Source organism: Malus sylvestris, chromosome 16 (assembly GCF_916048215.2).
Source record: "Malus sylvestris chromosome 16, drMalSylv7.2, whole genome shotgun sequence".
NCBI classification, from domain to species: domain Eukaryota; kingdom Viridiplantae; phylum Streptophyta; class Magnoliopsida; order Rosales; family Rosaceae; genus Malus; species Malus sylvestris.
In genome coordinates this window covers 6,406,728-6,432,242 of record NC_062275.1, presented here as the reverse complement: position 1 = coordinate 6,432,242, position 25,515 = coordinate 6,406,728, and the positions used below count along the sequence as shown (strand labels likewise).

At 37.1% G+C, this 25,515-nt stretch overlaps 1 protein-coding gene and 1 pseudogene across 3 annotated transcripts; both read right to left on the bottom strand.

Moving 5' to 3' along the window:
- Positions 1 to 14,799: 14,799 nt before the first annotated feature.
- On the bottom strand, positions 14,800 to 17,722 carry LOC126607965 (protein trichome birefringence-like 2; annotated as a pseudogene).
- Positions 17,723 to 18,916: 1,194 nt separating this feature from the next.
- On the bottom strand, positions 18,917 to 24,188 carry LOC126607964 (protein NSP-INTERACTING KINASE 3-like). Of its 3 annotated transcripts, none has more exons than XM_050275688.1 (11): positions 23,230 to 24,188; positions 22,686 to 22,818; positions 22,503 to 22,574; positions 22,240 to 22,383; positions 22,065 to 22,133; positions 21,895 to 21,954; positions 21,710 to 21,804; positions 21,477 to 21,614; positions 20,494 to 20,838; positions 19,760 to 20,151; positions 18,917 to 19,437 (listed from the first exon to the last, which is right to left on the bottom strand). In XM_050275688.1, the coding sequence occupies exons 1-11, from the start codon at positions 23,351 to 23,353 to the stop codon at positions 19,123 to 19,125; spliced, it is 1,887 nt and encodes a 628-aa protein (XP_050131645.1). In that variant the 5' UTR covers positions 23,354 to 24,188; the 3' UTR covers positions 18,917 to 19,122. The 3 variants fall into 3 exon arrangements, with proteins under 3 accessions (XP_050131645.1, XP_050131643.1, XP_050131644.1); XM_050275686.1 differs by having other exon boundaries at positions 21,477 to 21,620; positions 23,230 to 24,180; XM_050275687.1 differs by having other exon boundaries at positions 20,494 to 20,835; positions 21,477 to 21,620; positions 23,230 to 24,180.
- Between the last annotated feature and the right edge of the window lie 1,327 nt (positions 24,189 to 25,515).

Below are 25,515 nucleotides of genomic sequence, written 5' to 3'. Positions count from 1 at the left end.
GATATAGGTGGCATTATATGTGGGACACACAAGAGCTTCTTAACGAACAATATATGAAGATCTTATGGATGAATTTGAACTTGGCATGTACATTTCATAAGCATATATTGTGCATATGTGTAGTTGACATTTGTGAACACATGCGTTGCTTTTACTTATGAATTTATGATCGATAGTGTTAACTAAAAAAAAATCAAACTTGAAAATGAAAATAAGATATGACAATAATTATTATAATATTCTTAACTTTTAAATTTTAATTAAGGATAGACTATGTCTGAAATAACTTGAAATCGATATAGAGCTAGCAAATTTAGTTTGATGATATTTGACGCAAAGAAGAGTACGAGACTTCCATGTAAGACTAGTGTCAAGCTAAGTATGATCGATGTGTAGACAATGCATTTAGTACTCTATAGATTTAAAATAAAACACTTATTGTTACGTTGTACTTATATGGATCGAGTTAACAGAACCATTTTTGTCAATGAATTGAGTTAGGGTTTCGTTATTCTTACTTCCACCTCGAGTACATTAACTCACAAAAGCGAAGAAGATAAATGTGGCATCACGACTAGCTCAATTTAAGAAAATTTTCAGTGTGAATGAAATACGGAGCGGAACATCACATGTTATTACACAATTAAAAGGACACTTGAAAAAAAAAAACACTTCTCCAATTATACAAGAACATATGGCGTTTTGTTTCGGGTTCCAAGTTGATTGAAAACTCTCGCCCCAATTGACACATTGTTATGTGCTGGTAATAGAGGGTATGGGACTTTTAGTGGCACAAAACAGGTCACTACATCCATGGCTTCCAAACTAGTGTGTGATATAGCTAGGGTTGAAATATGCATGGAAACAACCTAGCTAATAAACCAGTGTATTGATCACTGATTCACAGTATAAAAGCTTTGACTAGCCAACAAACTAGAGAATTAATGACTTGGTGGATACAATACTAATAAACCAGTGTACTGATCGCTGATTCACAGTATAAAAGCTTTGAATAGCCAACAAATCAGAGGATTAATGACGCGGTGGATACGCATATGCACTTTTTCGTGGTAGATGAGTGCGAATATAGGAGCAAGTTCATTTCTAAACCCAAAAAAGTGGACATGTAGCCCACGGTGAGATTCTGACATTTTTTTTTTTGAAGTCTGGAACGCACGCCCATGCGCTAGCCGCAAAAAAAAAAATCAGTCGTGGCTAACATCAGATAGGCCGATTCCTCACTCAGCCCATTCTGGGCTGACCTAGAGACTGGGGTGGACTTTGGGCCGGTCTATTTTGTGGGGTGGAGTGGGTTTTTGGGGGTGCCAGCCTATTTTTTAAGATGTAACCAACTGCATTTTTCAATCGACCAAAAAAAAATTGTATGTTTCTGCTATTCTGCATTGTTAACCTAATTGGGGGAAGATTTTTCAATTTATTAGGAACACGGATTGGTATCAAGTATTATTATACAAGAAGATGAGCAGTTGAAAAAAAAAAAAAACTATAGTGCATTTATATATGGTTATGGGCGAAGCTATTAAGGCGCAATGAGCCCCTCCTCTTGTTGAAAAGAAACCTAAGAGTCTTGTTTGCTGTACAACCGCCCTTCTAGTTCGATCAGAAACGAAGTTTAATTTTCTAACTTGCTGTTCAGGTCTCGGAGGGGTTCAGCGAGGGCTAGACTGGCGTATGTGAAAAATGTCGTTATGCCGGAATCTTAAAATGTTTTTATTGCAAGGGCAGCATGCGACGGTGCAAGGTTGAAGATGATGATTTTTCAACACCCCGCATCCCTTGTTTCTCTTTAAGATGGTCCCCACCATCTTTTCTCTTCCTCACCTTTATATTCTTTTATTTTTTTTATTTTTTTTAAACCAATCTTCACTTTTGTTTTTTTGTTTTTGTTCATTTTTAACTTCTTTTTTCAAAACTATGTCGTTTTTGTAAATTATTATAACTAATTTATTGTATAAGTTTGGCTACATTTTGAGACTGTTTTTGAAATGATTAAAACTTTTGAACATTAGATTGAAAATATTCAATGACATTAGATTTTCTTTTAGCTACTATAGTTTTATGGGGTTGTGAATACTTTCTGATGTGCTCCATAGTTGATAAATAGGTTTTATACTTTTTAGTTTATACTAAAGTGTAATGTTGTGCACCTAGATTTTTTGTCGGACAATGTGAATGTTACACTCTAAACTTTGAACCTTCAGAATACTTGAGCTACTCTTGCTAAATTTAATATCAAACCAAACTACCTATTTTGAATGACAACAAACTTGAAATTTTCGCCCCTCCTAACGAAATGTCCAGGCTTTGCCATTGTATATGGTTGTGGTTTTGTAGCATTTGTAATGGCAAAAACAGACTTATATACTAGATATATCATCCGTCAAAATTTTCCTTATCAAACTGTTGATTAAAAAAATTACAAAGCCTACCTAGCGCAGACCGAGCAATTATTGAGCTAACTACGTCCCTTTTGTGAACACCGGCATACCAACTCAGAGCCGAGGTTGGTTGGGCGAGTAGAGTAGATGTAGCGGTGGTGTCAAACACGTTGTTGACTTATTTACTTAGCCACTACGGCTGATGAATGAATACTCTTAGCTTAGGGTTCTAGAACCTGAAGATAAGGTTACTTAATTCACTGTGAAGCTCAAGATCTTCTACACCAAGTTCGGCAACTTCAACTATATTCATGAGAATATAAGTGCGTCTCATCGATATCAGGCTGTAAGGGAAAAGATACTTAAAGTAGATGAGTGTCTTTATGGTGAACGTCGTTCAACCGTCTGAATACCGAACTTTGAAATGTACTTGCGAGTAATCGGTCATAAAACACCTCGCTTCATCGGAGAAGTTAACGAAATGACCTCTTTCAGCGAAAGAATCAAAGACTCTTTGTTGGCTGAGACTTGGATACGCAACCAACCAAAAAGTAGTGTTTTTTTTTAACAAAACTAAAGATACTCCTAGACCGACTAGTTCTACATCTCCAGTGATTTTCCACCAAATTGAATGTGTTGCCAGTTTGCCAACCCAATGATGTTTAACCGAGCTAAATATGTGCTAAAAAAGGGTTAAGGTAATTAGTATTTTTCTCATAGTTCGAAAAAGGTTTTGCATATAGCGTTTGAGTTGTTTGTTGTGTGTTGAGTTGAAGGGGCATTTCAGGTTGTAGAACCACTTCTATTTATAGGGGTGGATTTCGTGATAACCAAGATTGTTGAGGTAGAGTCCTAATAGGACTATGCCTTCTCGGCACCCACCTAGAAATCATTGACATTATCTCTTCAATCCCCTATTTAACTGAAACTCAGTCTCTGTCTGATCTCGACTTATTTGACTTGAGCTAGAATTTTGAACCTAGTCTCTTTATGCAATAAATTCATTTTTATCTGATCAGCCATAGGTTTTGATTCATGGAATAATTCAAATCTTATCAAAATCCGGCCTAATCCTTAGCAATTTTATTTCAACCTGGACTTGCCTATCTCATCTCATCTAGGACTTGCCTAAGCCATCAGCATATAGCTACTGGCGCGAGTAATTCTATATTGGGTCGAGGTCGAGATTTGCAGCCACTTTTTTTTTGGCTGACTTCAATTTGGTTGAAAATGTGAATTTCAGGCCCAAACACAAAGAAATGATAATTTCAAAGTATATAATTTTTGGTAATCGAATTTAATAAATCTAACGAAAAACAATCAAGACATAATGATGTGTGGGGTTAATAGTTTTCTAGATGTAATGTTATATAGGATGATTAACACCACTTTCTGTCTAAGAAGCAAGATAATTGGTCAAAACTGCAAACAGATTAAGGAAATCTTTGATGTTTCACAGGAAGAGAGAATTGTGATGCTGCAAACTGATTAATATTGTTTGAAGATAAATATCTACTAGGGCAACTTTAGTTACAACGAGCAGCTAAAAAACCAAAGCAAAAGCAAACAAAAAAATATACGATTAAAGGCTCAAAAGCCCGGATTGAGACTAAAAATTAAAGTGCAAACTTCTGAAGGAAATAGAGATGGTAGTTAACTTCATCCCCAGAACGGCAGGTGGGTTCTGGGTGCTTGGTTCCTATTGGGATACGCAGGCACGTAATCAACTGTTTGCTTTCTTGTAGTTTACATGTTTGATTTGATGGATTGATTGATCTCTTGGAAAAAAGTGGACGACAAAAAGTGTCCCCTTCCTTTGTAAATAGTTAAAATATCTTTCAGAGAATCCAATGGCTTGCTGTTCTTACCGTTGGATGGATCGTTTCTCGGGTTAAAGAAGGAAACTGGAAGGTTGATATCTCTAGCCGTAAAAGCAAAACCACCAGTTTATCATCAAGCAACCATCCTTTATTACCTATCTTGTTGGGAACATAATATAGCAGCCACAGTATACTATAAAAATTGAAATGATCAACAAAGTTGGAGTACCTTGGAAGACCTAATAGCTTTGGAGGAGCTTAAGTTGATGCAGAATTAACCCACATGATCAACAAGGTTGGTCGTATATGTTCATTTTTTTTTTCGGGGTGGTCGTATATGTCCATGAATTGCTTTCTTTATATATAGATTATAGTCAATGAGGGAAGAGCCAACGTTTGGAAAATAGGTGCCAATAAATAAGCGAGAAAGTCGGAGAATCACAAACCTAAATGCATGGTGCAGCTTTCGGAAATTGCAATCTATCTTCAAGTCAAAACAGTACGTACGTGTCACTAATTCACAGATTCACAGAGAATTTTAACCCATGTTTTTTAAATATTTCAATAAGTCGCCTCTATTACGTGTGTGCCAATTTTCAAATACTAATTGACTTTAGGTTAAAAATAACATGACCAATAACCAAATCCCACGTTCAGAAAGGCAACATCTCAGGAAGCTGAAATAGGGGGACAGTTATCAAGGTCAATGATGCTAAATCCGACAAAATGGTGGTGCTTACCAGGTAAAATATGCTTGTTATTGCTTAAATTCGTAATCATGCAAGTTTTTTTTTATGCTACAAACTATATTTTACACTAATATTTTAAAAGGAAAACTAATGAAAAAGACTTGAAAACTTTAAGTTTTAACAATAAAGATAAAATAAAGGGTAAAGTGAATAGTACCTAGTTTGATTTTTTAGTGTAAAAATGTGGTTTTTCGTTAAAGTGAACAGTACCGTGGACTTTTCGTTAAAACTCCCGAGTCGAAATCTATATTTGCAGTCTCAAAATTTGCAAATTTTGTTCTCAAATTTAATTTTCTTAGCATTATTCTCAAATTAATTTTGCAAATTCTGGACACCACCATACAACTGAGCTGGAGAATGCAATCTTTCTCTAAGCTTTTTAGCTTTTGAGAAACTTTAAATGCTTCTTTTGTCAAAAAAATTGTAAATACTAATGAATTGTGGCGGTCAAACAGAGGAATTATTGGTTGTTGGTTGTTGAGGGAATGAGAGATTTTTCAGTATGCTTGAAAAACGAAGTGGTACATTACGTGTAATTATATAAATAGTAAGATACTTATGTTAAAAAATTAACAACTAAAAAAAATTAAACTTCCCGTGACTTATATAATAACATGCAATGTATTATCCGTATTACGAACACAATGAAAATTTCTCGAACAGAAGGATTGACCTGCAGTTGACACCAATGACAAGGATCTTCATTCCTGATTAGCAATAGTTTTAAGTGTATTTGGGCATTTCTGGTAGATCACGTAGTTTTTAGTTAATTAGTTAATTAAACTGTGGTTCATTGCTGTCCTTGATTACCTTTTCTTTTCGGATTATTATATCCTAAAAAAAGCTGCATAAATACAACTTCGGGCGCGAAAATTAGGAAAATGATCCGGGCCGGGTTCTTTTTACGAGGATATGGGGATCTTGTGATTATGATCGTTCATCGTACATCTTGCAGTCAATTTTTGTTAAGTACTATTTATATTTAATTTTAAATTTTAAATTTCAAATAATTTATAATTGCACGATGTACGATAAACGAACATAATCATGAGATCCCCCGGATCCCCAAGAAAAGTTATACCATAAATGAAGATGAAAAAGGTACAGTACATATAGTTTTTTGAGTACTGAATTGGTTTTTTACGTAATGTTATTGTTTGATGGCTAAATAGCCAAAATGGTGCATGAGATTTGCATAACGCATCACTTTGGTCCCTAACATTTCAAATCGGTAAAAGTGGTCCCTGAGATTGTCCACCATCCATCATTTTATTCATTCCGTTAAAAACTCCGTTAAGTGTCCGGGAGCTCTTAGCCGGAAGTTTAGGCAATTTTCAAAGCTTCGTAACTCAATTATTTCTTAACCAAATTCGACCCATAATATATCAAAATGAAGATAGAAAAATGTAGAAAACGATTATATCTATTTGAAAGCTCAATGGCTGCCGGAGATAGCTGGAAAATAGCCTCAAAGTTGACTGGTCCGAGAGAAAACTGGAAAACTCGCCTGAAACTTAGTAAACTTTAAACATTCATAACTTCTTCAATACTTAACGAAATCAAGTGATTAAAAAACGAAAATCATACTTGTCGATGAGACGAAGAGAATGGTACCTTTTTAGATGGGTAAATCGCCATGGTTTGGCCGAAAAACGGCTCGAAAGTGGCTAACTTGAGACCAAGACAGCCACTTTCGAGCCATTTTCCGGCCAAATCAAGGCGCGTTAGCCATCAAAAAGGGTACCATTCTCTTCATCTCATCGAGAAGTATGATTTTCATTTTTGAATCACTTGATTTCGTTGAGTATTGAAGAAGTTATGAATGTTTAAAGTTTACCCTGTTTCCGGCAAGTTTTCCAGTTTTCCCTCATATCAGTGAACTTTGAGGCTATTTTCCGGCTATCTTCGGCAGACATTGGGCTTCCAAATAGGTATAATCTTATTCTACACTTTCCTATCTTCATTTTGATATATTATGGGTCGAATTTGGTTAAGAAACGATTGAGTTACGAAGCTTTAAAATTGCCCAAACTTCCGGCCAAGAGCTCCGGGACACTTAACGGACTTTTTAACGAAATGACCAAAATGATGGATGGTGGACAATCTCAGAGACTACTTTTATCGATTTGAAATGTTAGGGACCAAAGTGATGAGTTATGCAAATCTCAATGACCATTTTGGCTATTTAACCTTGTTTGATTAATTAACCAATACAAAAACTAACTGGCATTCTTTATGCACGTACTCTTGTTAATACACGTGAGTTCGTAGGATCAGAAGATAAGTGGAGGTGGAGAGCATGATGCTAGAAAATAGCTGGAAAATGAAGTCAAGTGGAGCGGAGGGCATTTAGTCATCACAGGAAATAAGGTTCCATAGCCAGCATATAAAGGTCGTCTTTCTGTCTGGTCAAAAGAATGGAGGATTCTCTTAAACTATTTTGGGGTTAAAGTATTCTTTTTCTAAAGGCATTTGGGAGACAAAAATGAAAATGCGATCAACTTGGAACATGTCTGATGGTTGATCATGTTATCATAATCCTATAGATACAGATGGGGAACATGAATTCCCATTATCTTCCCCAGGATAAATTTAAATAACTTCACTTAGTTTTCGTATACATTCTCCTTTAAGATCTGTGCTGCATGATTGTATATAATATCATGGCTGAATTAAACACCACTAATTAATTTCCTTATCAAGTCAAAATTACAACTCGAAAACGACATTTAACACCCTAAACGGCTCTAAAAAATTGTAAGAAAAATTTGTCAGCATTTCCACTAAAAAATAAATCTCGTTAAACGTAGCCGTTGCCTACAAATTACAATTAATGTAAATCGCTAGGAATGACAATTTTAACTGTTAAATTCAATAATCGTGGATAACTTTTTGAATAAATTGGATTTGAATATGAAAATTCGGGTATATTTTGGGTATAGGGAAAAACCGTGAATATTATTTGGTTATGGTCTTAGATATGGTTATAGAGGTTTCCAATCCGTGTGTGTCCCCAAATCTAAACCGAATTCATTATCTTGAGAATACAAAAATTGCATCGTGTGAATTGTATATGTGGGAAAGTTCAAAAGTTTTGTTATGAATCAAAATATATGAGAATTCAATGGTACTTATGAGCAAGGAAGAAAATATCGGTAATATCGGAAATATCGGTAGTCCGAAAACACGGAAATATCGATGGAAATATCGGGATAATATCGATATCGATAAAAATTACATGGAAACCACGGAAATTGTAAGAAAAACTTGGAAATTTTTATTGAAACTTTGCAGGATGTTTATTTAGTCAATTATCTATTAGTTTATCACAAAAAATTGGAAGGAAATGCATTGCATGATGGATTTAACATTATCAAGTTGATTATATAGCGAGCTGACAAACATTGTGAGTGTAGAAAATATGTAGTAATTAATGAAAGAAGTCTAAACACACCATAATCATTTATATATAATGAATTAGTACAATATTTTACACTTTAGTACCACATAGAGTTTCTATGAGGTTCAAATTTTTCACTATCTTCATCATCTCTACGTGTAGAATGAGTGTATTGTGAAGAGTAGTTATCAAATGATAAATCCCCAAAATAGTTTTGCATGTAATTGTTAACATGCCACCCATATGGATCCGAGATTGGTTGAGGTTGTCCATAAGAAAAATCATTTGAAGATTGAGTCTGGGATTGTTTCCATGAGTCGCTCGATTCCATCCCAACAGGAATGGGATATGAAGGGTAGGGAAATGGTTGGTTATGAGTATAACCATAGTTACTACTTCCCAATCCAACAGAGTCTGAAGTTCTAGATAACGAGTCATTTTCTTGACTTGACAAAATCCCCTTGCCTCTTTCTCTACGAGTATAGTCCTTCCCTATGGCACCGATTCCTGGTCCTGCCCGCCTACTGCCATGGTCATCATCCTGTGTTGCATGCGTGAAGTTTGCCTCACCAGTGAAGGGGCTCATATATCTGGGAGGTGGTGGTCCATAATAGTTTCCATATCCACCACCACTACCTCCAGCTCCACTACCTCCAGCTCCACTATGTCCTTCATCATTCCCACCTCCGGTGGTAGGTGAGTCTCCTGATCTTGTACTAGAGCTATCATTAGTATCAGCACGATGTTGTGGTTGTGTAGGATTGGAAGAAGGTGGAATTCCAGTGTTTCTTGGTTTAGAGCTATCAAGTTGATTCCAGTGTAAAAGTGGTCTGAAATTGTCAAAATAATTGTAAAACTTGTCCGGAATACTGAGTGAGTCATGTGTCAAATTGTCAAAATAATTGTAAAACTTGTCGGGAATACTGAGTGAGTCATGTGTCCTCCTGACAGAAGGAACCCACACACACACACACAAATGACACAACGCACGCAACCATACACGCACACAAACATCACACACGCAGACCACGACCTCAGTCTCTCTCTCTCTCGATCTTTCTCGATCTCTCTTCTCCCTTTTCCCACACACACACACACATACAGATCTCCGATCTCTCTTCTCCCTTCTCCCAAACACACACACACACAGAGATCTCTCGATCTCTCTTCTCCATTCTCCGATCTCTCTTCTCCCTTCTCCGATCTCTCTTCTCCCTTCTCCCACACACACACACACACACAGATCTCTCGATCTCTCTTCTCCCTTCTCCCACGCACACACACACACACACACAAATCTCTCGATCTCTCTTCTCCCTTCCCCTACACATACACCACGGCCTTCTGCTCCTCAGTCCGACAATCTCGAATCCCTCTCGATATCTGGGTGTCGCCGCCGTTGATCGTGGCTCTGACGAAGTCGGAGTTAGCTCAGTCGTCTGTGGCGGTGCGCCGCTGAGCAAGGAGTTGGCTCAGTCATCTAGTTCGTCTTCGACTCGAAGAAAACATGTTTTCAGGTGAGATTCCATTGAAACCCTAAACCCTAAACCGACATCACATATGTTGAATCGTTTATTACCTCTTGCATGCGTGAAATTTGAAGTTTATATGTGAAATTGAAGTTAAAAATCGTGTTTTTGCAAGGTTTTTGGGACGAAATCGGCTCGGGAATAGGCACACCATCTCCGGCGTTCTTCTCCGACGTTCGGCTCGGAGTCCGATTGCACCGTTCAAAAAAATATCGCGATATTTCCAAAATATCGCGATATTTGGACGAAAACCATTCGGATACCAATTAAAATATCCATTTCCCGAAAAACCGATAATATCGGCGATATTTCGTCGATATTATCGGCGATATTTCGTCGATATTATCGGCATTTTCTTCCATGCTTATGAGAGATATCAAATATCAGCCAACATTATCAATGTTTAGCTTTAATTTTTATGTTCCACAAAATTCATTCATTAAATTATTTTATACATCAATTATTTAATGAAGAAATTAATATTTACTTAATTATCATGCGTTAATTGAACATATATATTTTTGTATTGACGAAAATGGATATAATTGTTAACCGATAAGGAATTCGTTATCTGGTGAGTATGGTTATGGATAAAATCCAATGGTTAATTTGCAGTTATGAATATAATTAATTTTCGTAGTTACACTAACACACCCCGATCCTATAATCAAGGCGTGCTGGCCGTCACGTGAGCGTGACGTAGCCAAAAGTGCGACACGGAAGCAATATATAACAGAAATATGAAGGAATTTAAACCAACCACTAGCAGAATAACCTACTAGCATACAAGAGAGAGAGTTATAAAGTAAAACACACGAATTCAGAGCGTAGGTATAAGTGCAGTCAAGTAGGACCATAATTAAAGTACAACACCCGCAGGTGAGTCCTACATGCAGAACGTCTATCAGAATGCCGAAAAAGACCTTGTGAGCCACCAACTGCTAACTAGAACCTGGAGGGGCGCAAAACAAAGGTGAGTGGGTCAGTAAAACCAAAGATTTTCCAAAACATTTCATTTAAAACATTTCTAACCCCTCACCGTAAAACCTGTATACTTTCCCAGAAAAATAGTATATAAACATATATATACATATATCAACAAAACTCAGCTCACCATCTATCAACATAACATCTCAGAAAGAATATGTCATGCCATGCCAAAATATAATATGAATGCATCGATATAAATCAGGTGAAATAATAAATCAACCGGAGACCCTATAGTGGTCATGTACGGCTGATTCTATAGCTCAATATCCCATCCAGCCGGAGTCACCAACTGTGACCTGTACGGCACTACACTGCACATAAGTCGGAACTACCTATAGTAGTCTGTACGACTAAGATGGTGAAATACTACGCTCTAGTGCTTCTCTCATCAATCATCGGCGCACATAATCTAAAGTCACCCACTAGTCGGAACCCCTCTAATGGTCTGTACGACTGGCATGTCGGAACCACCTCTAGTGGTCTGTACGACATCCACCTACTTGGATCCAAGGCGAGCGTGCGGTGTGGTGGTGCATGTTATGAGCTTCCAATGCAATTCACATAAAATAAATCGTCTGAATAATGTAAAGACTCACCTGTGCGTCCACCGCGTCAATTCACATATATATGCATCAATTATCAATTTAAATATCTCAACAATTGTATGCATGGCAATTTAAATCATATTTTCATATAAACGCATTTTCTGGGAAAACAGTAGTATATAGGTAATACGAAAACAAAACTGCCCACTCACTGATAAGTCGATGGGTCGTAACCCCCGTGACGTCCCTGGATGCGCTCGTCCTTGAGATAAGTGTCACCTATATGCGAAACAACTATAAAAACATTAATTTAAACACATAACCAACAATTCGAAATAACTTCTCATACGATGCTCAATTTGGGTATATGAATATACCACATCGACCTACTCGACGTCACGGACGTCGAGGAATTTTTAGAAAAAAATTTAGGCTTACCACGCGCCGTGGGTGGCACGGGTCCACGCGCCCCCACGTGTATCGTCTTCCTCAGCCAGTCGCCGGACTGGTCTTTCCAGCGGCCGGTTTCCGACGAGTTTTGAATTTGCTTGTTCTCCTTCATTTCTCAACCATTTTCTTCGTATTTTATATCAAAATGAAGCCCCAAACATGTAGATTCACGATATACTACTTTAAAGCTCTAAAAACAACTAAATCTCACCGGGAAAATCCAAGAAAAACCGGCCAAACTCGAACCTAGTGATCCCGACATCCAAAACCTTCAAACGAAGCACTCCGAGCTTCCTTGGGACCTCACTAAGCTCACTATAAGCTTAGAATTCCCTGAAATGCAACATTTCACGTGTGCATGAACAATGCATATTTTCGGAGTTAGGGTTTCACGACGATTCCGAAGGTTTCACTTCCTAAAATTAGTACCAATCAACTCAGAACATCACAAGGATAAAGAATTTTACCTTGTTTGCTTCGATCCACGGAGTTTTGGAGGGTTTTGGTGATGTCCGTACGCTTATGGGTGAGAGAGAGAGTGAGAGAATCGTGATGGAAGAGAGAGAGTGTGATACGGGGAAGAGGGAGAGAGCAGGGAGTGTAGGTGGTCCAACACCAAATCCTCACCATCCATTTAATCCCTAACCACACAATATTTTTCAAACCAATAATTTTAATCCAAAACTTATATAAAGTTAATCCAAATAACGTCACACACACATACCTTAATACCCGCTAAGGGTAAATCTGTCATTTCACGTCCCCAAATATAAAATCCCGGGACGGGCTGTGACATACACTGTTCTAAAAATCCCCGCCTAGCACCGCATAGGCGCTAGGCCCCAGCCCACCGCCCCGATTAATGCCTAGGCCCCAGCCCACCGCCTAGACCACCTAGGCACCCGCCTAGGTTGCAACTCACTTAGACAGAAAATACATAACTTTCATTTTGCATTTTGTTTTTTTTCCAATAAATTGTAAGAGACTTGTTGCATACTTGAATGAACAAACATTATATCCTTATTTCACATGTTTTTATTATGTTTCAATACTTCATGATATATATGCATTCTATTTTGTAGTTTATGATGAAATTATATATATTTCAAGTAGAAGCAGACACTTATTTACATGAAATATGATAGATTTACTTAAATCCGCCTAGTCCGCCTAGGCCCCGCCTAAGCGCCTAGGCGCTAGGCCCCAGCCCGCCGCCCGACTAGCGCCTAGCGACTTTTAAAACCTTATAGGAATGAATATAACATTTTTGCCTTCAAACCAAACGTACTGTTGGCATTCCTACAAATGGCTGATGGGCATATTCCATGTGTTAGTTGTTACTGCATTTGTTTGCTATGGCTCATGAGATTTGGTGTGGAATGTAGTTTTGTTTGACTCAAACGGTGCTTCTTGCGAGCATGGATCAATCCATGCATGAATTCGAGCATTGCAAGTGAAATGCATATGTAATATTACTGTTGGACCGTATCATTTGAACATAAATTGTTAATACTACAGCGCCTATTCTGCTTAAATTGCACCCTAATACATGCATAATCTGAATCATGTAAAACTAACAATGTACAAAATCCGAGCTGAGACAATTATTTTTTGTTATTTTGAAAAGAAACAATAAAACTTTGATAACTAGATCAATAAAGGCCACATGTTGACCGTAATGACTTGAATGAGACTTGAAACTAAACTCGCACGTCCTTGACGTCCAAATAAAAAAGAGTATATTAGTATCCGGTCCCTATTTTGTATTGTTCATTGATTAAGATCTTATCAGTTTTTAGATTTTGATCAAAATTTTAGCATTAATATATTAATGAATTACATGTAAGTTACATAACTTTTACAATAAAAATTAGTAATTGATTTAGGGTTTTAATACTTACATTCTTATTAAACTCCTAATTAATTTTCAATTCAAACATTGTCAAAATATAAAAAACAAAATTATAATAAGTTTGCACTCATTAAATTAAAATTTTAATTTTTTAATCTTATATGTACCTATTATTAAATATACCATTTTGTTATATAAAAATGTAACATTTTTTTATATAAAATTCATTCAATCTTTTCTCTAATCTATTTTTTAAACTTATATGGGTACATTCTATTTTGTTGATTTGAGAAAGTATCCATGTCAAGTTTAATAGAAGAAATTTAATAATGTTATTAAGCCTAATATCTTTTTTTTTTTTTTTTTTTTTGAAGAATGTATCAATGTTTTGGTACAATAATTTTTTGGTGAATTTTGATGAACGTACCCATGTGTGTATATATATACACACACACAATATATTGCAAAGTTTCATCTTTAATATTTTTCATCCCATAAATTATGGGTTTTATTTAAAATCTCATTATATAAATAACTACAAATTTCATTTTAAATTTAAAAATATAATAACCTACATAAAAATACATTATTACATTAATGTCAGAGACTTCGATTAAAAACTAAAAACCACAAAGGTTTTAGTCAAAGAACATTGGTAATTAGGGGTCACATCCAAAGTGTCCCAATAAAAAATTGCATCGTTCCTGTTATATGTTAATTCAGATGCTATGATCTCAAATTGTGCTTCTTGTTGCATGCATCAACTATGAGTTAAATATCAGAGTGCGCAACGAACGAGACTAACAAAGTAATAGAAATATTATTAAACAACCGAGAATGCCGGAACGGTTATAAAACCCTAAGAGACTACATTGTGAATAGCTTATTCTAAACTGAATAACAAGCATGCTATTTATAATAAACTAACCCTAACCTAAAAAGGTAAGAAACCGAAACCCTAATGTTAACGGGCTAAGCCCAGAAAACCAAATATTCAAATAAACTAAAATCCTAATATTTTCCAACACTATGACATAAATTCAAATATTGCTAGTAAAATGGATGAAACAACAAACTGTATTGTGTATATCTATTGAACGTAGGATGTAAGTACCACGCCTTCCCGACTTTGCGAAATTGCACCGTTATACATGCATCATCTGAATCAGCATGTAAAATGGTACTTGGGAAACTCTCGCGGTACACAAAATTAAGCCGAGATGATTAAAGATTAACAAACGAATGTATACAGGTTTGTTCAGTTTCCGCGTGACCCCCATCCGGATTTCAAAAGAGCGGCATATAGCAGTTCATTCCAAGCATCTGGAACTCCAGGCAAGCACCAATGGCTGCAATCCTGAGACCCCTCAGCTGTAATTCGTTCTTCTACTGTCTTGTATTTCATTCTGTAAATGGAAGGGTGTCCGTCTTTTCTATAATCGGTAAGCCTACTTATGTTTAGATATATCACCGGAGTTTTCATTTCTTCGATTACATGCTCTAGAGCTCTCATCTTTGAAGGGTAATTCCCTAAATAAGTTTCGTTAAAGATTGGCTCCGTTTCTTTGTGGCACTGTCCACTCGAATTCCATTGCCCTCCGCTGCAACCAAATCAAACAGTTTCATTGAAGTCTATACAACTATAAACATCCTAAAAGAACCAAAACTGGATTCCTCCAACAACACATCAAAGTTTGAGATCAATAGAGAGGTGAGTCAAAGTAACGGGAAAACATCGTCCTATACCTGAAATGGGTAACTGAATATCCTCTAAAGAAAACCTGTGTCCGGTCGACATCAATGTTCTTGTCAACCCATCGGGCCCAAGTGGTGACAGCCCTCTTGTATGCTTCGAGAACCTGGAGTCTTGGATGCACATAGTTTCCTTCTTGGTAATAGTCCTCTCTGTAAGACCACCAAATGCAAAAATGAAATAATCTACAGTCAACTGACTTAATAGTTTGATTGGTAGCGCACTGCAATTACATTCTACTTCTGTCACAAGATTTTAATGGGGAAAGCATCAAAAGAATTTAACAAAGGAAATAACAGCACGCACCCACGAGAAGTCTTCTCATGTGTCCACCAACGTCCAGTGTTAAAAACTATGACATCTGCATCATCATACATTGAAGTTGTCTGGTCCATCAAATCCAATCTTATTGTCTCAAACGTACCATTTTGACCCGTGAATGATGATTCCCTAACAAGGAATGGAGAAGCAACAAAATCCACTGAACAATTATAATCCTGCAAGTGTGGGAATACCATGGATGATTAGAGATTTTCATTCCGAATACTGATTCTTCGCTTAAGAACATACGAAGATGTATGACACTTGCCTCAAATCTGGATGCATAAAAGCCCTTTTTTTAAATTCCCTCTTCCCAGAAATCTCATGAACTCTTTTCTTGTTTCAAACGCTGTGGCGAAGAATACAAACTAGAGATTCCCACATGTTCCTATTCAGTGAATCCCCCACAAAAACCAACCGCTTTCCCCTCAACCTCACCAGAAAATCAGTGGCATTCAGACTGAGGATCACATGAGTAATAAACAAAGCTATGAGAAGAAGATTTACATGGCAGGACATCAAAAACCGCTACATAAAAATGTTAGAGCACTTTTCTTTTTGAAGAGTCGATATCCTAAACTACTCTAAACTACGGGTAAGGGGACTTGGGTGCAAGGGTGGTGTGCACACTGCCCTGACCAACGGGCTTAACTCACACATTCAATATTAGACAACTTCTTTAAACGTAGTTTAGAATCCAATACATTCAATATTAGACAACTTCTTTAAACGTAGTTTAGAATCCAATCATGTTCAACCAATATTAACATGCATGGCCCATGAACAATTTTTTTATTACCAGAGATAACCTTTTCATTCAGAAATTAAATGAGCAATTGTGTAATTCATTAAATTAAAGTTTTTTTTTTAAGCTCAAAAACACAAAATTCATCAAGAAATTGAAGATGGATTTTACCTTGGAATGTCACATTCATTTGGCTGCCATTTCCATTTTATAAAAGCATTGTCTGGCCTCCCATTTAGGTGACAATTAAAATCCCTATCAATGTATGGGCAAGAACCTCCAGGATAATATGGCTTTGAATCATCTCTAACCCACCTACCATAAAAAATATCACATTGCTGATACAAATCAGTCTGCATTTTCACCATCTGAGAATCATACTCGACAATTTTTGCAATCGAATTTTCTCGATGAGCCGCCTTCCAAGCCCTTTTCTTCATCACAAATTTCCCAACATTACCATCCACATTACTAGAATTCGTTGAAAAACTACCATCAACTGCCTTCTCTGCATGCACATCTTCTTTCCCAGAGAAGCTAAAATTCCCAATAACCCTCCCTTCCTTACCATGCAAGTTTCCATTTTCCAAACTTCAGAGGAGTTTCCCAAATGGGCAATCCCCAAGCCATTTCCTCCCTCACTTGAATTCAAAAAGTTACCGTTTTCAGAAATTACTGACTCGTTTTCGCAGTTTTTCTGCTTACCCATTTCCCCTTCAGCCCCGAAGCTCTCATCTTTAACCTCCTCTGTAAAATTTCCCAAATGAGCCTCCCCCAAAAGAGTACAATTCTGCTTCCCAGCAACCGTTGACTCATTTGCTTCATGGGTTTTGTCGACAAAATCCTGCATTTCTGAACTGCTTGAAAAGGAGAAAGGCCATGGAACAGAAGAAGAATTCAAACGGTCAAACCCTTGAATCGAAGTCTCCACTGCAGGACTCTTCAAGAAGTTGGTAAAAAACAGCCAACCCAGTACAATTACTGAAACTCCAATTCCCAAAACAAACCCAGAAGTTATCTTTCTTCTTGGTGAAAAAAACTGCTTCTTCCAAACCATGGCTGAAAGACAATGCAGAGGATTTACAGCAAATACGAGTGAAATGTGAATTTCATTTGCATGATCAGGAGAGGAGATAACAATCAAGATGAAGCGTGGAATGGCAGCCCTTCATATATGAAATCATGGAAAAAAGAAATAAAAAATTAAATTAAAGAAAAAGTTATGGGAGCGGTGCGTGTGCCGCAGAGAAGCAGAGTGCTGGAACAAAAAAGGCTTCTTCTGCTCTTTGGCGTGGAGGGAGAGCGACAGTGAGACAAATGCAATTACAAAGATACCCGTCGACATCTAGTTTCATGCACATAAATACCCTTAATACTGTTTTAATTTACACCCTAACCCTGGGATGTATCGTATAAGTAGTCGACATATTAGTCATTTGGGAAAGGGTTTCGGCGTAAATAAACGCATCATTAATGGTTCGAAGCGGAGGGGCAGCTTTGTCAGAGGATTTTTGAAATTTTGAGTTTTCTTGTACTAATTGCCGAGACGACACAAATACGATTTGGTTTCGCGCCGACACGTACGAGGACACGTGGCCTTGTTCTGAGGCCCATAACATAACATGCGGACATTGATGGTTGCCGATCACTCTACCTATGCGTTGAGATTTTGATGCCTGGTGGTGTCTGATGGAGGCTGTGAGTCGGCGACTATGATGTCTTGCAGGTGGCAGGAGCACGCTACACGCGAAGTACAGCCACCAGCTTTGTCTGCACAGGTTGCTAAGCTCCAAGTTTCGAATCACTCCAAGTCTCCAACGTTAATCGTGTTCGTTTTTCAGAGAAAAGTACATATTCATCGCAAAGAAATGAAATACGTACAAATTGAGGATAGTGTACTTTAACATATTTAATTTTTGTTTTGTTAGTTAACGAGAACGTCATGAAGTAATGGAGGCAATAAAATTGGAATTTGGTGAGCTAGATGAAATTGAGTCTTAAATGTAAAATGGAATTGTTAGAGACATATAAGATAGGACTTCTAACTCATGTGAGTTTATAACCTATCATGTTTATCTAACATTTTGACATAACGAAAATGAACTGGACTGATCACAACCTATTCCAACTAGCCTACCAACCCGGGGTTGCATCCTTTTCTACATCCCAATGGTTCGAAATTTTGTATTATCATGTAAAAAAGTTAAAAACCGCATTAAGAATATAAAGACACTGACACAGAAAGGTGCTCGGATCCCAAAAGAAGCAACAATTGAAATGTTGTTTCAACATCCCAGGCATTTGAGCCTACCATATGAATCTCAGATCTTAACAAAACTAGAACAAAAGCAACTACAAACAAATTTCTCAGACAAAAAGCTCGATCAACTGAATTGATTTTCCAACAAAGAAAAAGAAAAGGCAGCTTTTACATGGAATTTTCTCTCATTTTTACAGATGAATACATGCATTCAACAGCTATCAACAATCACATATTTCTGATATTTCAAACTTAAATTAACTTTATGAAGTGGGAGATATAGATGGAAAAAGAAATGAAAAATAGTTGTCATCTAGGACCAGAAAGCTCCATAGCTTCTAGCACAAGCGAAGATTCTTCTATAAAATCTGAATATCTTTGACGTGGGTCACACGGCCGGAACCTTGGTGTCTCGACCTTCTGCGACGCCTCCCATTTCTCGGCTAAGCCATCACCTTCCAACATCTTTAATACTTCCGACATTTTTGGTCGGTACAGAGGATTAAATTGAGTACATAACAAGGCAACCTGAACCATTTCTTCCAGCTCAACCCTGTCGAGTTTGCCCCTTAGATCCTTATCCACCATGAGATTTAGCTTTCCCTCCTGATGGAGTTTCTTCACCTGCATTTTTGTTACACAGCAACTCAGCGTTAATGCGATTGTGCAAGTAATATATTTATATTTCATGTAACAGATCGAGTTTCTTAACACTTCTAGCAACGCTCTAAGGATCACATGTACGTAACATCGCGACAGATACAGGAGGGAAAGCCAGCAGCCATGTGTTAATTGGTGGTTTGAAAGTTCCACACCACGCTGTTGGCGTAATCCAATTTAGGTATTTTCAACTTCTTTAACTTACATTGAGATAATTTTATTTGATACGTGCAATTAGTTACATGCTTACATGTGTGCATGCATGAGACAGGGAGAGAGAGCGTACCCAATCAAGCATTACACCCTTCTGGTTTGCAACTCGTCCAAAGTCCAAGGCCCTTTGACCTGTGATTAGCTCCAGGAGCAATATCCCAAACCCAAACACGTCAGTCTTATCTGATGACTGACCCGTTGACAAGTATTCTGGAGCGATATGGCCAACAGTGCCGCGCACAGCTGTGGACACATGAGATTCTCTGTGATCCAAAAGCTTTGCCAACCCAAAATCTCCAACAACTGCCTCGAAGTCTTCATCAAGCAAAATGTTGGCTGCTTTAACATCACGGTGAATAATTCTGGGGTCACACTGCTCATGCAAATAAACCAACCCCCTTGCTGTACCTAACGCTATTCTCTTTCGCCTTGCCCAGTCGAGTGCTGGTCGACCATGTATATGATCTGAGGAAAAAATACAGAATGTAAAAAAAGGAAGTTAGTGTCGTATTGAACATATAACAAGAACACTCTCAAATTGAACAGATAACAAGGAAGACAAATGGTTGCCGTCAGTGAAATGCAGGAAGAGTAATAAAGGGATTTAATTTAGTTGAATCATAATCACCGTATTTGTATAATAAAGTAATTTGATTTATATCATTTTGCAGTTTAGTTTTGGAAGGATCAATATTGGCATGCAAAGTGCATGGTACTGGGAGTTGGACTAGAGAAGAGATTATAGGAGGCTAGGTTCTGATTAGAGGGTGACAATAACAGCAAGCAGAATTAAAACAAAATGCTAACCTCTTAATCGAGAGGCTACACTTCCGTTAGGCATAAAAGGGTAAACAAGAAGTCTTTCGTTCTCAGTTGAGCAGAACCCACAAAGCCTCAGAAGATTTCGATGGACAGCCAAACTAATCATCTCAACTTCCGTCTGAAATTGGATTTCACCACCAGCAGTGTTGTAGTCCTTTAGCCTTTTAACTGCAACCAGAGTCCCATCATTCAAGCTTCCTTTGTATACAATCCCAAAACCGCCCCTACCTAGGATGTTCTTTGAGTTGAAATGGTCTGTTGCTGCCCGGAGCTCCTTAAATGTATACCTCCTCAAATGCCCCAAGCAAACTTCTGGGTCATATTGGTCTGCTGCACAACCCACCCAATAAAGAATACAGGGATTATCATAGGTCGGGAGAAAGAGTATCATTGGTTGCATGAAAACGTATCCAAGAAATGGTTTAAGTACAGTTTAAATCCTAAGGTTTCGCCAGAAAAGAAGGTTGAACGACTTAAATGGTTTCCAAAGATTTTACCTAATTCAACAAAGAGAGTGGTATAGTCACTACCCGTTGTTAGCTGTCCCCAACTTATTATTATCTCCTATTACCATCCTGTGCTAATAATCTTTATATGAATAAATTGACTCATGTGCTTTCTACATACAATACCTTTTTTGTTGTGTTTTGGATAGAAGAAATTAAATACATGGAATGAGCCTTTGGATTTGGATTTTTTTTAACTATTCATTTTTAATGAATAAAGTTAGCACATTTTACAAAAATATCAGAGCTGAAATCTGAAAGATTACTGATTGAAACATTCAAACACTCAGACTTGCACCATTACTAATTAATTTCGACATTGTTGCCCTTAAGGTAACTAATATCACGACGAATCGAAATCATACCTCCTAAGATACAAGCACCCCTATCAATCTGTTAAACTATCTGAGATACTAGCATTGAGATCTCAATAAGTAGGAAAATTATATATAAGAAACTTACCATTGACATCGAAGAATATCTGCTGGTTGTGTCTGTATCGCAGCCAAACAAGTAACCCAATAATTATTATGACACCAAAGACAGCACTGAAGCTTGCACCAAGGACAATAGTCATGTGGCGGCGTTTTGTTCCAGAGTCTGATTCTAAGAAAGCCAAATTCATGAATGCATACTGTCACCAGTGTCACAAGGAAGACTATAGGAAGGAACAGAAAAACAACGTGCATATATACCTTTTAGAGCATCAGGTGGGAAGGATAGTGGCTCTGGAAAGACAGCAGAACAGTTCGCAGCCTTTACACCGCAAATTAAAGGGTTTCCAACAATTCTGAAGCGAAAAGAAAAACAAAATAGGGCTGAGAAAGGAACCAAAGTATACAAGGAACTAAGCATTAGTGGACCAAATGATATAGCTCACTTGAAAGTTCGTGCGGATATCTTTGGCAAGGAACCGCTCAAATTGTTGAAAGAAAGGTCCCTACACAAATGTTCATTGAAATTATTAACAAACAAATCTCTACTTATAGGTTTTCCCATTTATACTTCAAGGGAAAGTAGAACACACAAAAGAAGGGGGAAAAGACATACACAAGAGTGAGACCAACTGTGGACAGAGACTCGGGGAAGGGTCCTGTAAGGCTGTTGTTGTTTAACCGCCTGTCTTGCTCGAAACAAGAGAAAAGGTGTAGGCATTAGCTAAATTTGAGTGGTTATCGAATCTCCAAATGTTTAAAAGAAGTAATAACATGATTTTGAAACTTACAAATAATTCAGGTTCTTTAGGTTGCCCAAAGAATCTGGTATGTCACCATTGAAATTATTGTTGGATAGATCAAGTGTCTGAAGCTTCACCAAATTTCCAACTGAAGTGGGAATCGGACCCGAAATCGCATTGTTTTGAAGCAAACTGCAATAGTAAGACAGCCACATTTGTTCAAATAAAAAAACTTTTGTTTCACAATATCAATTCATATCCAAATTTCACAAGAACAAATAAAAAACGTCATAAAGGAGGTGCAAACTTACACAGATTGCAAGTTACTGAGGTTTCCAATAGCCGGAGATAAGATACCGGACAAGCTCTGGCTAGGTAATCCCCTAACAACAAAATAAGAATATCTTGCTGAGAAAAGAATTCATCAAATAGGCAAATAGTAAAAATACTCTGAATTTTTTTTTTTCTAGCCATAATTATCCAGAAGAACATACAGAGCAGATACATAGCCATCAGGAGTACAAGTAACCATCCTCCAGCTGCAGGGATCTACAGAGTTACTATCCCAGTTCTCCAAAACATTATGCGGGTCAATCAGATCGCTTTTAATGGCCGCCAATGCTTCAACTGTGAATATTTCAGAAAAAAAGAAGATAAAAGGGTTATTTTCTGCAGGAATTTTCTTTTCCATTTTCTTGCTAAGAAAAAAAAAAAGCAAAGTCTAGGCTGCACCCAACTAAGACACTGCAATAATATGAGCATTAACTGAACAAATTAGTGTCACAAAAAAAAATGAACAAATTGAGGGAGAAAAAAAAAGAGTTATATTCCTCCAAAAAAAATTAGTTAAAAAAAATGAATAAAACTTCACTGTTCATCAAACATTCCTTCATCTGTCGTAATTTTTCAAAAAAAAAATTAAGATAAAAATCCAAACTTTATGTTGCAATTCTAATAAGCAGTTCATTCTCTTGTCTGAAAATTTGAAGATGTAGAAAATAAGAAAATAACAGTATCCCAAAGAGAAATTAAATTAACCTTCATAATTTACACCAGTAGGAGAAAGAGTTGCAGAAGATGCCTCAGCCAATGCCAAAACAAGTAAACCCAATTTGCACAACATGAAATTACTTCTTCCCATGTAGTCTTTTTCTATCTTCATTCAACTTTCTTTGTGCAACCAGAGCAAAGAAGCAGCTTTTATTCAAAAGCACCACAACCAGCAAAACCACTAGCCATTATCCAATTGCCTTATCCAGAATAAGTAGCAGTTTCAAAATCAGAATCCTAGAAAGCAAACCCAAATGCTCATTCCGGCTCTCACTTCCAGAAAAAGTTGGTGACTTTGTGGATGAAACTTGAAGGAAACAAAAACCCAATTGCTAAAATCACTTTCCCAGAAAGCACTTTGCTTGGAAACAGAGTATTCGAATCAAACTAAGCAGAATAGGCACCGTATCAGCTGAGACAAGCAACAAAAGGAAGATAATTTTCTCGAGAAACAAACAGATACCAAGCCTGGATATAAGGGATCCTAGAGATCTGAAAACAGTGGGTTTGATTTTCTACAAGTTTTGGGCGATCCCCACAAATTCCATGTGGGTTATGTTGTTGGTTTGTAGGCGAGCTCAGTCCGTCGTCTGTGATTCCTGCAGTACCACTACCACCACCATTATCTTGTTCTACAAGGAGTGGGGTGAGAGTGAAATTCCATTCAATCAGTGAAAAGGTGAGTGAAACTCACTCACTCATTCGTACCAGAAAAAACCAAACAAGCAAAAGGCCGATGCAAAAGGCCAAAGTCGGACACAGATACAGATGCCAACAGAACCCAGCAACTAAAGAAATAAAAATTGCGCCTTTTTAAAAAAGAAGGAAAAATTAAAAGGCACTGAAAAAGGGTTTTTGATTATTGGGGGAGGGAAACTTGGTGGGGCTGAATGATTGGGGTTGCATCACTGAAGTAATTTATGAAGATACATCGGCTCTTACATTATTAAAAATATTTGAAGCAAAACATAAATTTGGGGTCATAAAAATAGGAAAGACATCTTCTCCGCATCTCTCTTCAAAATTCAGAAATCAAGTAATCTAAATCTTTAAAACTTTGATCAAATGATTAAATATTATTATAACTTTTAAATTTTTTTACTAATTTTTATGTTTTTAACCGTTAATCAAATTTTAAAAGACTTGATTGTGGAATTTAAAGGGAGAGATCTCTTACCATAGAAATAATGAAAAAAAAAAGTAAGGAGGGGTGATTGGACTGAAGGGATGTGTGGAATCGATCAGAGAGAAGAGAACAATGGGATGTCTATGCAAAAGGTGAAAGATTGCAGGTAAGTTTTTGGCAGGTCACGTGCTTGGATTGTCTTAGCCTTTCTTGGCATTCGGCCCTGCCCCAATTTTTTTAAATTAAAACGACATAAAAGTAATCACATTATTCTGTTAAAGTCTGCAGGGCATGGCCCCCATCTCCCACTAAAATAAGCCACCTCAAAATTTTAAGTTACCATGCACGTTGAATTGAGAGAGTTTGTGGAATGTTTTCAACGTAATTGTCGAAATATATTTAGCAAATATTACATTAAATGTTTATTGTACATAAAAAGATTTTGTACAAAACATTCAGATGATCTTAGAAAAATATTCACATGTTTATTTCTTTAACTCATATGGTGCTGGAAACACTTTGGTCCAAATATACATTCGCTACTCGTAGTTGAAATATATAGTTAATAATAAGAAAAGACTTGAACTGCGGTCCAATATGAATAATAATATACTAGTAAAATTGGATGAAGAAAGTTGATGAGCACACATGATGGTTTGATTTTATAGAGCGTCGAGCAGATGCAGGTGACGTGGGGTGGGGCGTGTTTGAATACGCCGGTTGCGGTGGTGGGTGATTGCTTGCGGAACCGTGAGGCAAGGTTTGTATCCTCTCTTTATTCTTCATCGGGTCTCGTGAAAGAATCTCCACAAACAGCCTTGCCCCGCCTACGTGGACAGTTTAAGACTTCTGCTCGTGTTATTGTGCGAGTCCTTGTTTTATTTTATTTTTTCTTTTTAAAATCACCATTTTTTGTGTTGAACTTTTGCTGGACTAAAAATTCACCTTTGATTAATAAGCCATTTAGTGGATGAAAAGACATAAAGAAACGGAAGAGAGAACACAACTACTGTGTATGGTTGAATTGTGCAAATCTTGTGACCAACGAATAAGAGCAAACAACCGTGAATAACGTGGGAATACAGGTATAGTACCAGTTAATGGTTTTTCGACGGTCAAATTAGTATAAAGTGTTAAAACTAAAATAG

Bases quoted from the DNA above. Each gene is read 5' to 3' on its own strand.
- LOC126607964 (XM_050275686.1), bottom strand. From the start codon at position 23,353: ATGAAGATAGAAAAAGACTACATGGGAAGAAGTAATTTCATGTTGTGC. The intron at 22,384-22,502 runs GTAAGTTTGCAC...TTACTATTGCAG, and splicing joins CTCAGTAACTTGCAATCTGT to TTTGCTTCAAAACAATGCGA. The intron at 20,152-20,493 runs GTTAGCATTTTG...TTTTTTCCTCAG, and splicing joins TGTAGCCTCTCGATTAAGAG to ATCATATACATGGTCGACCA.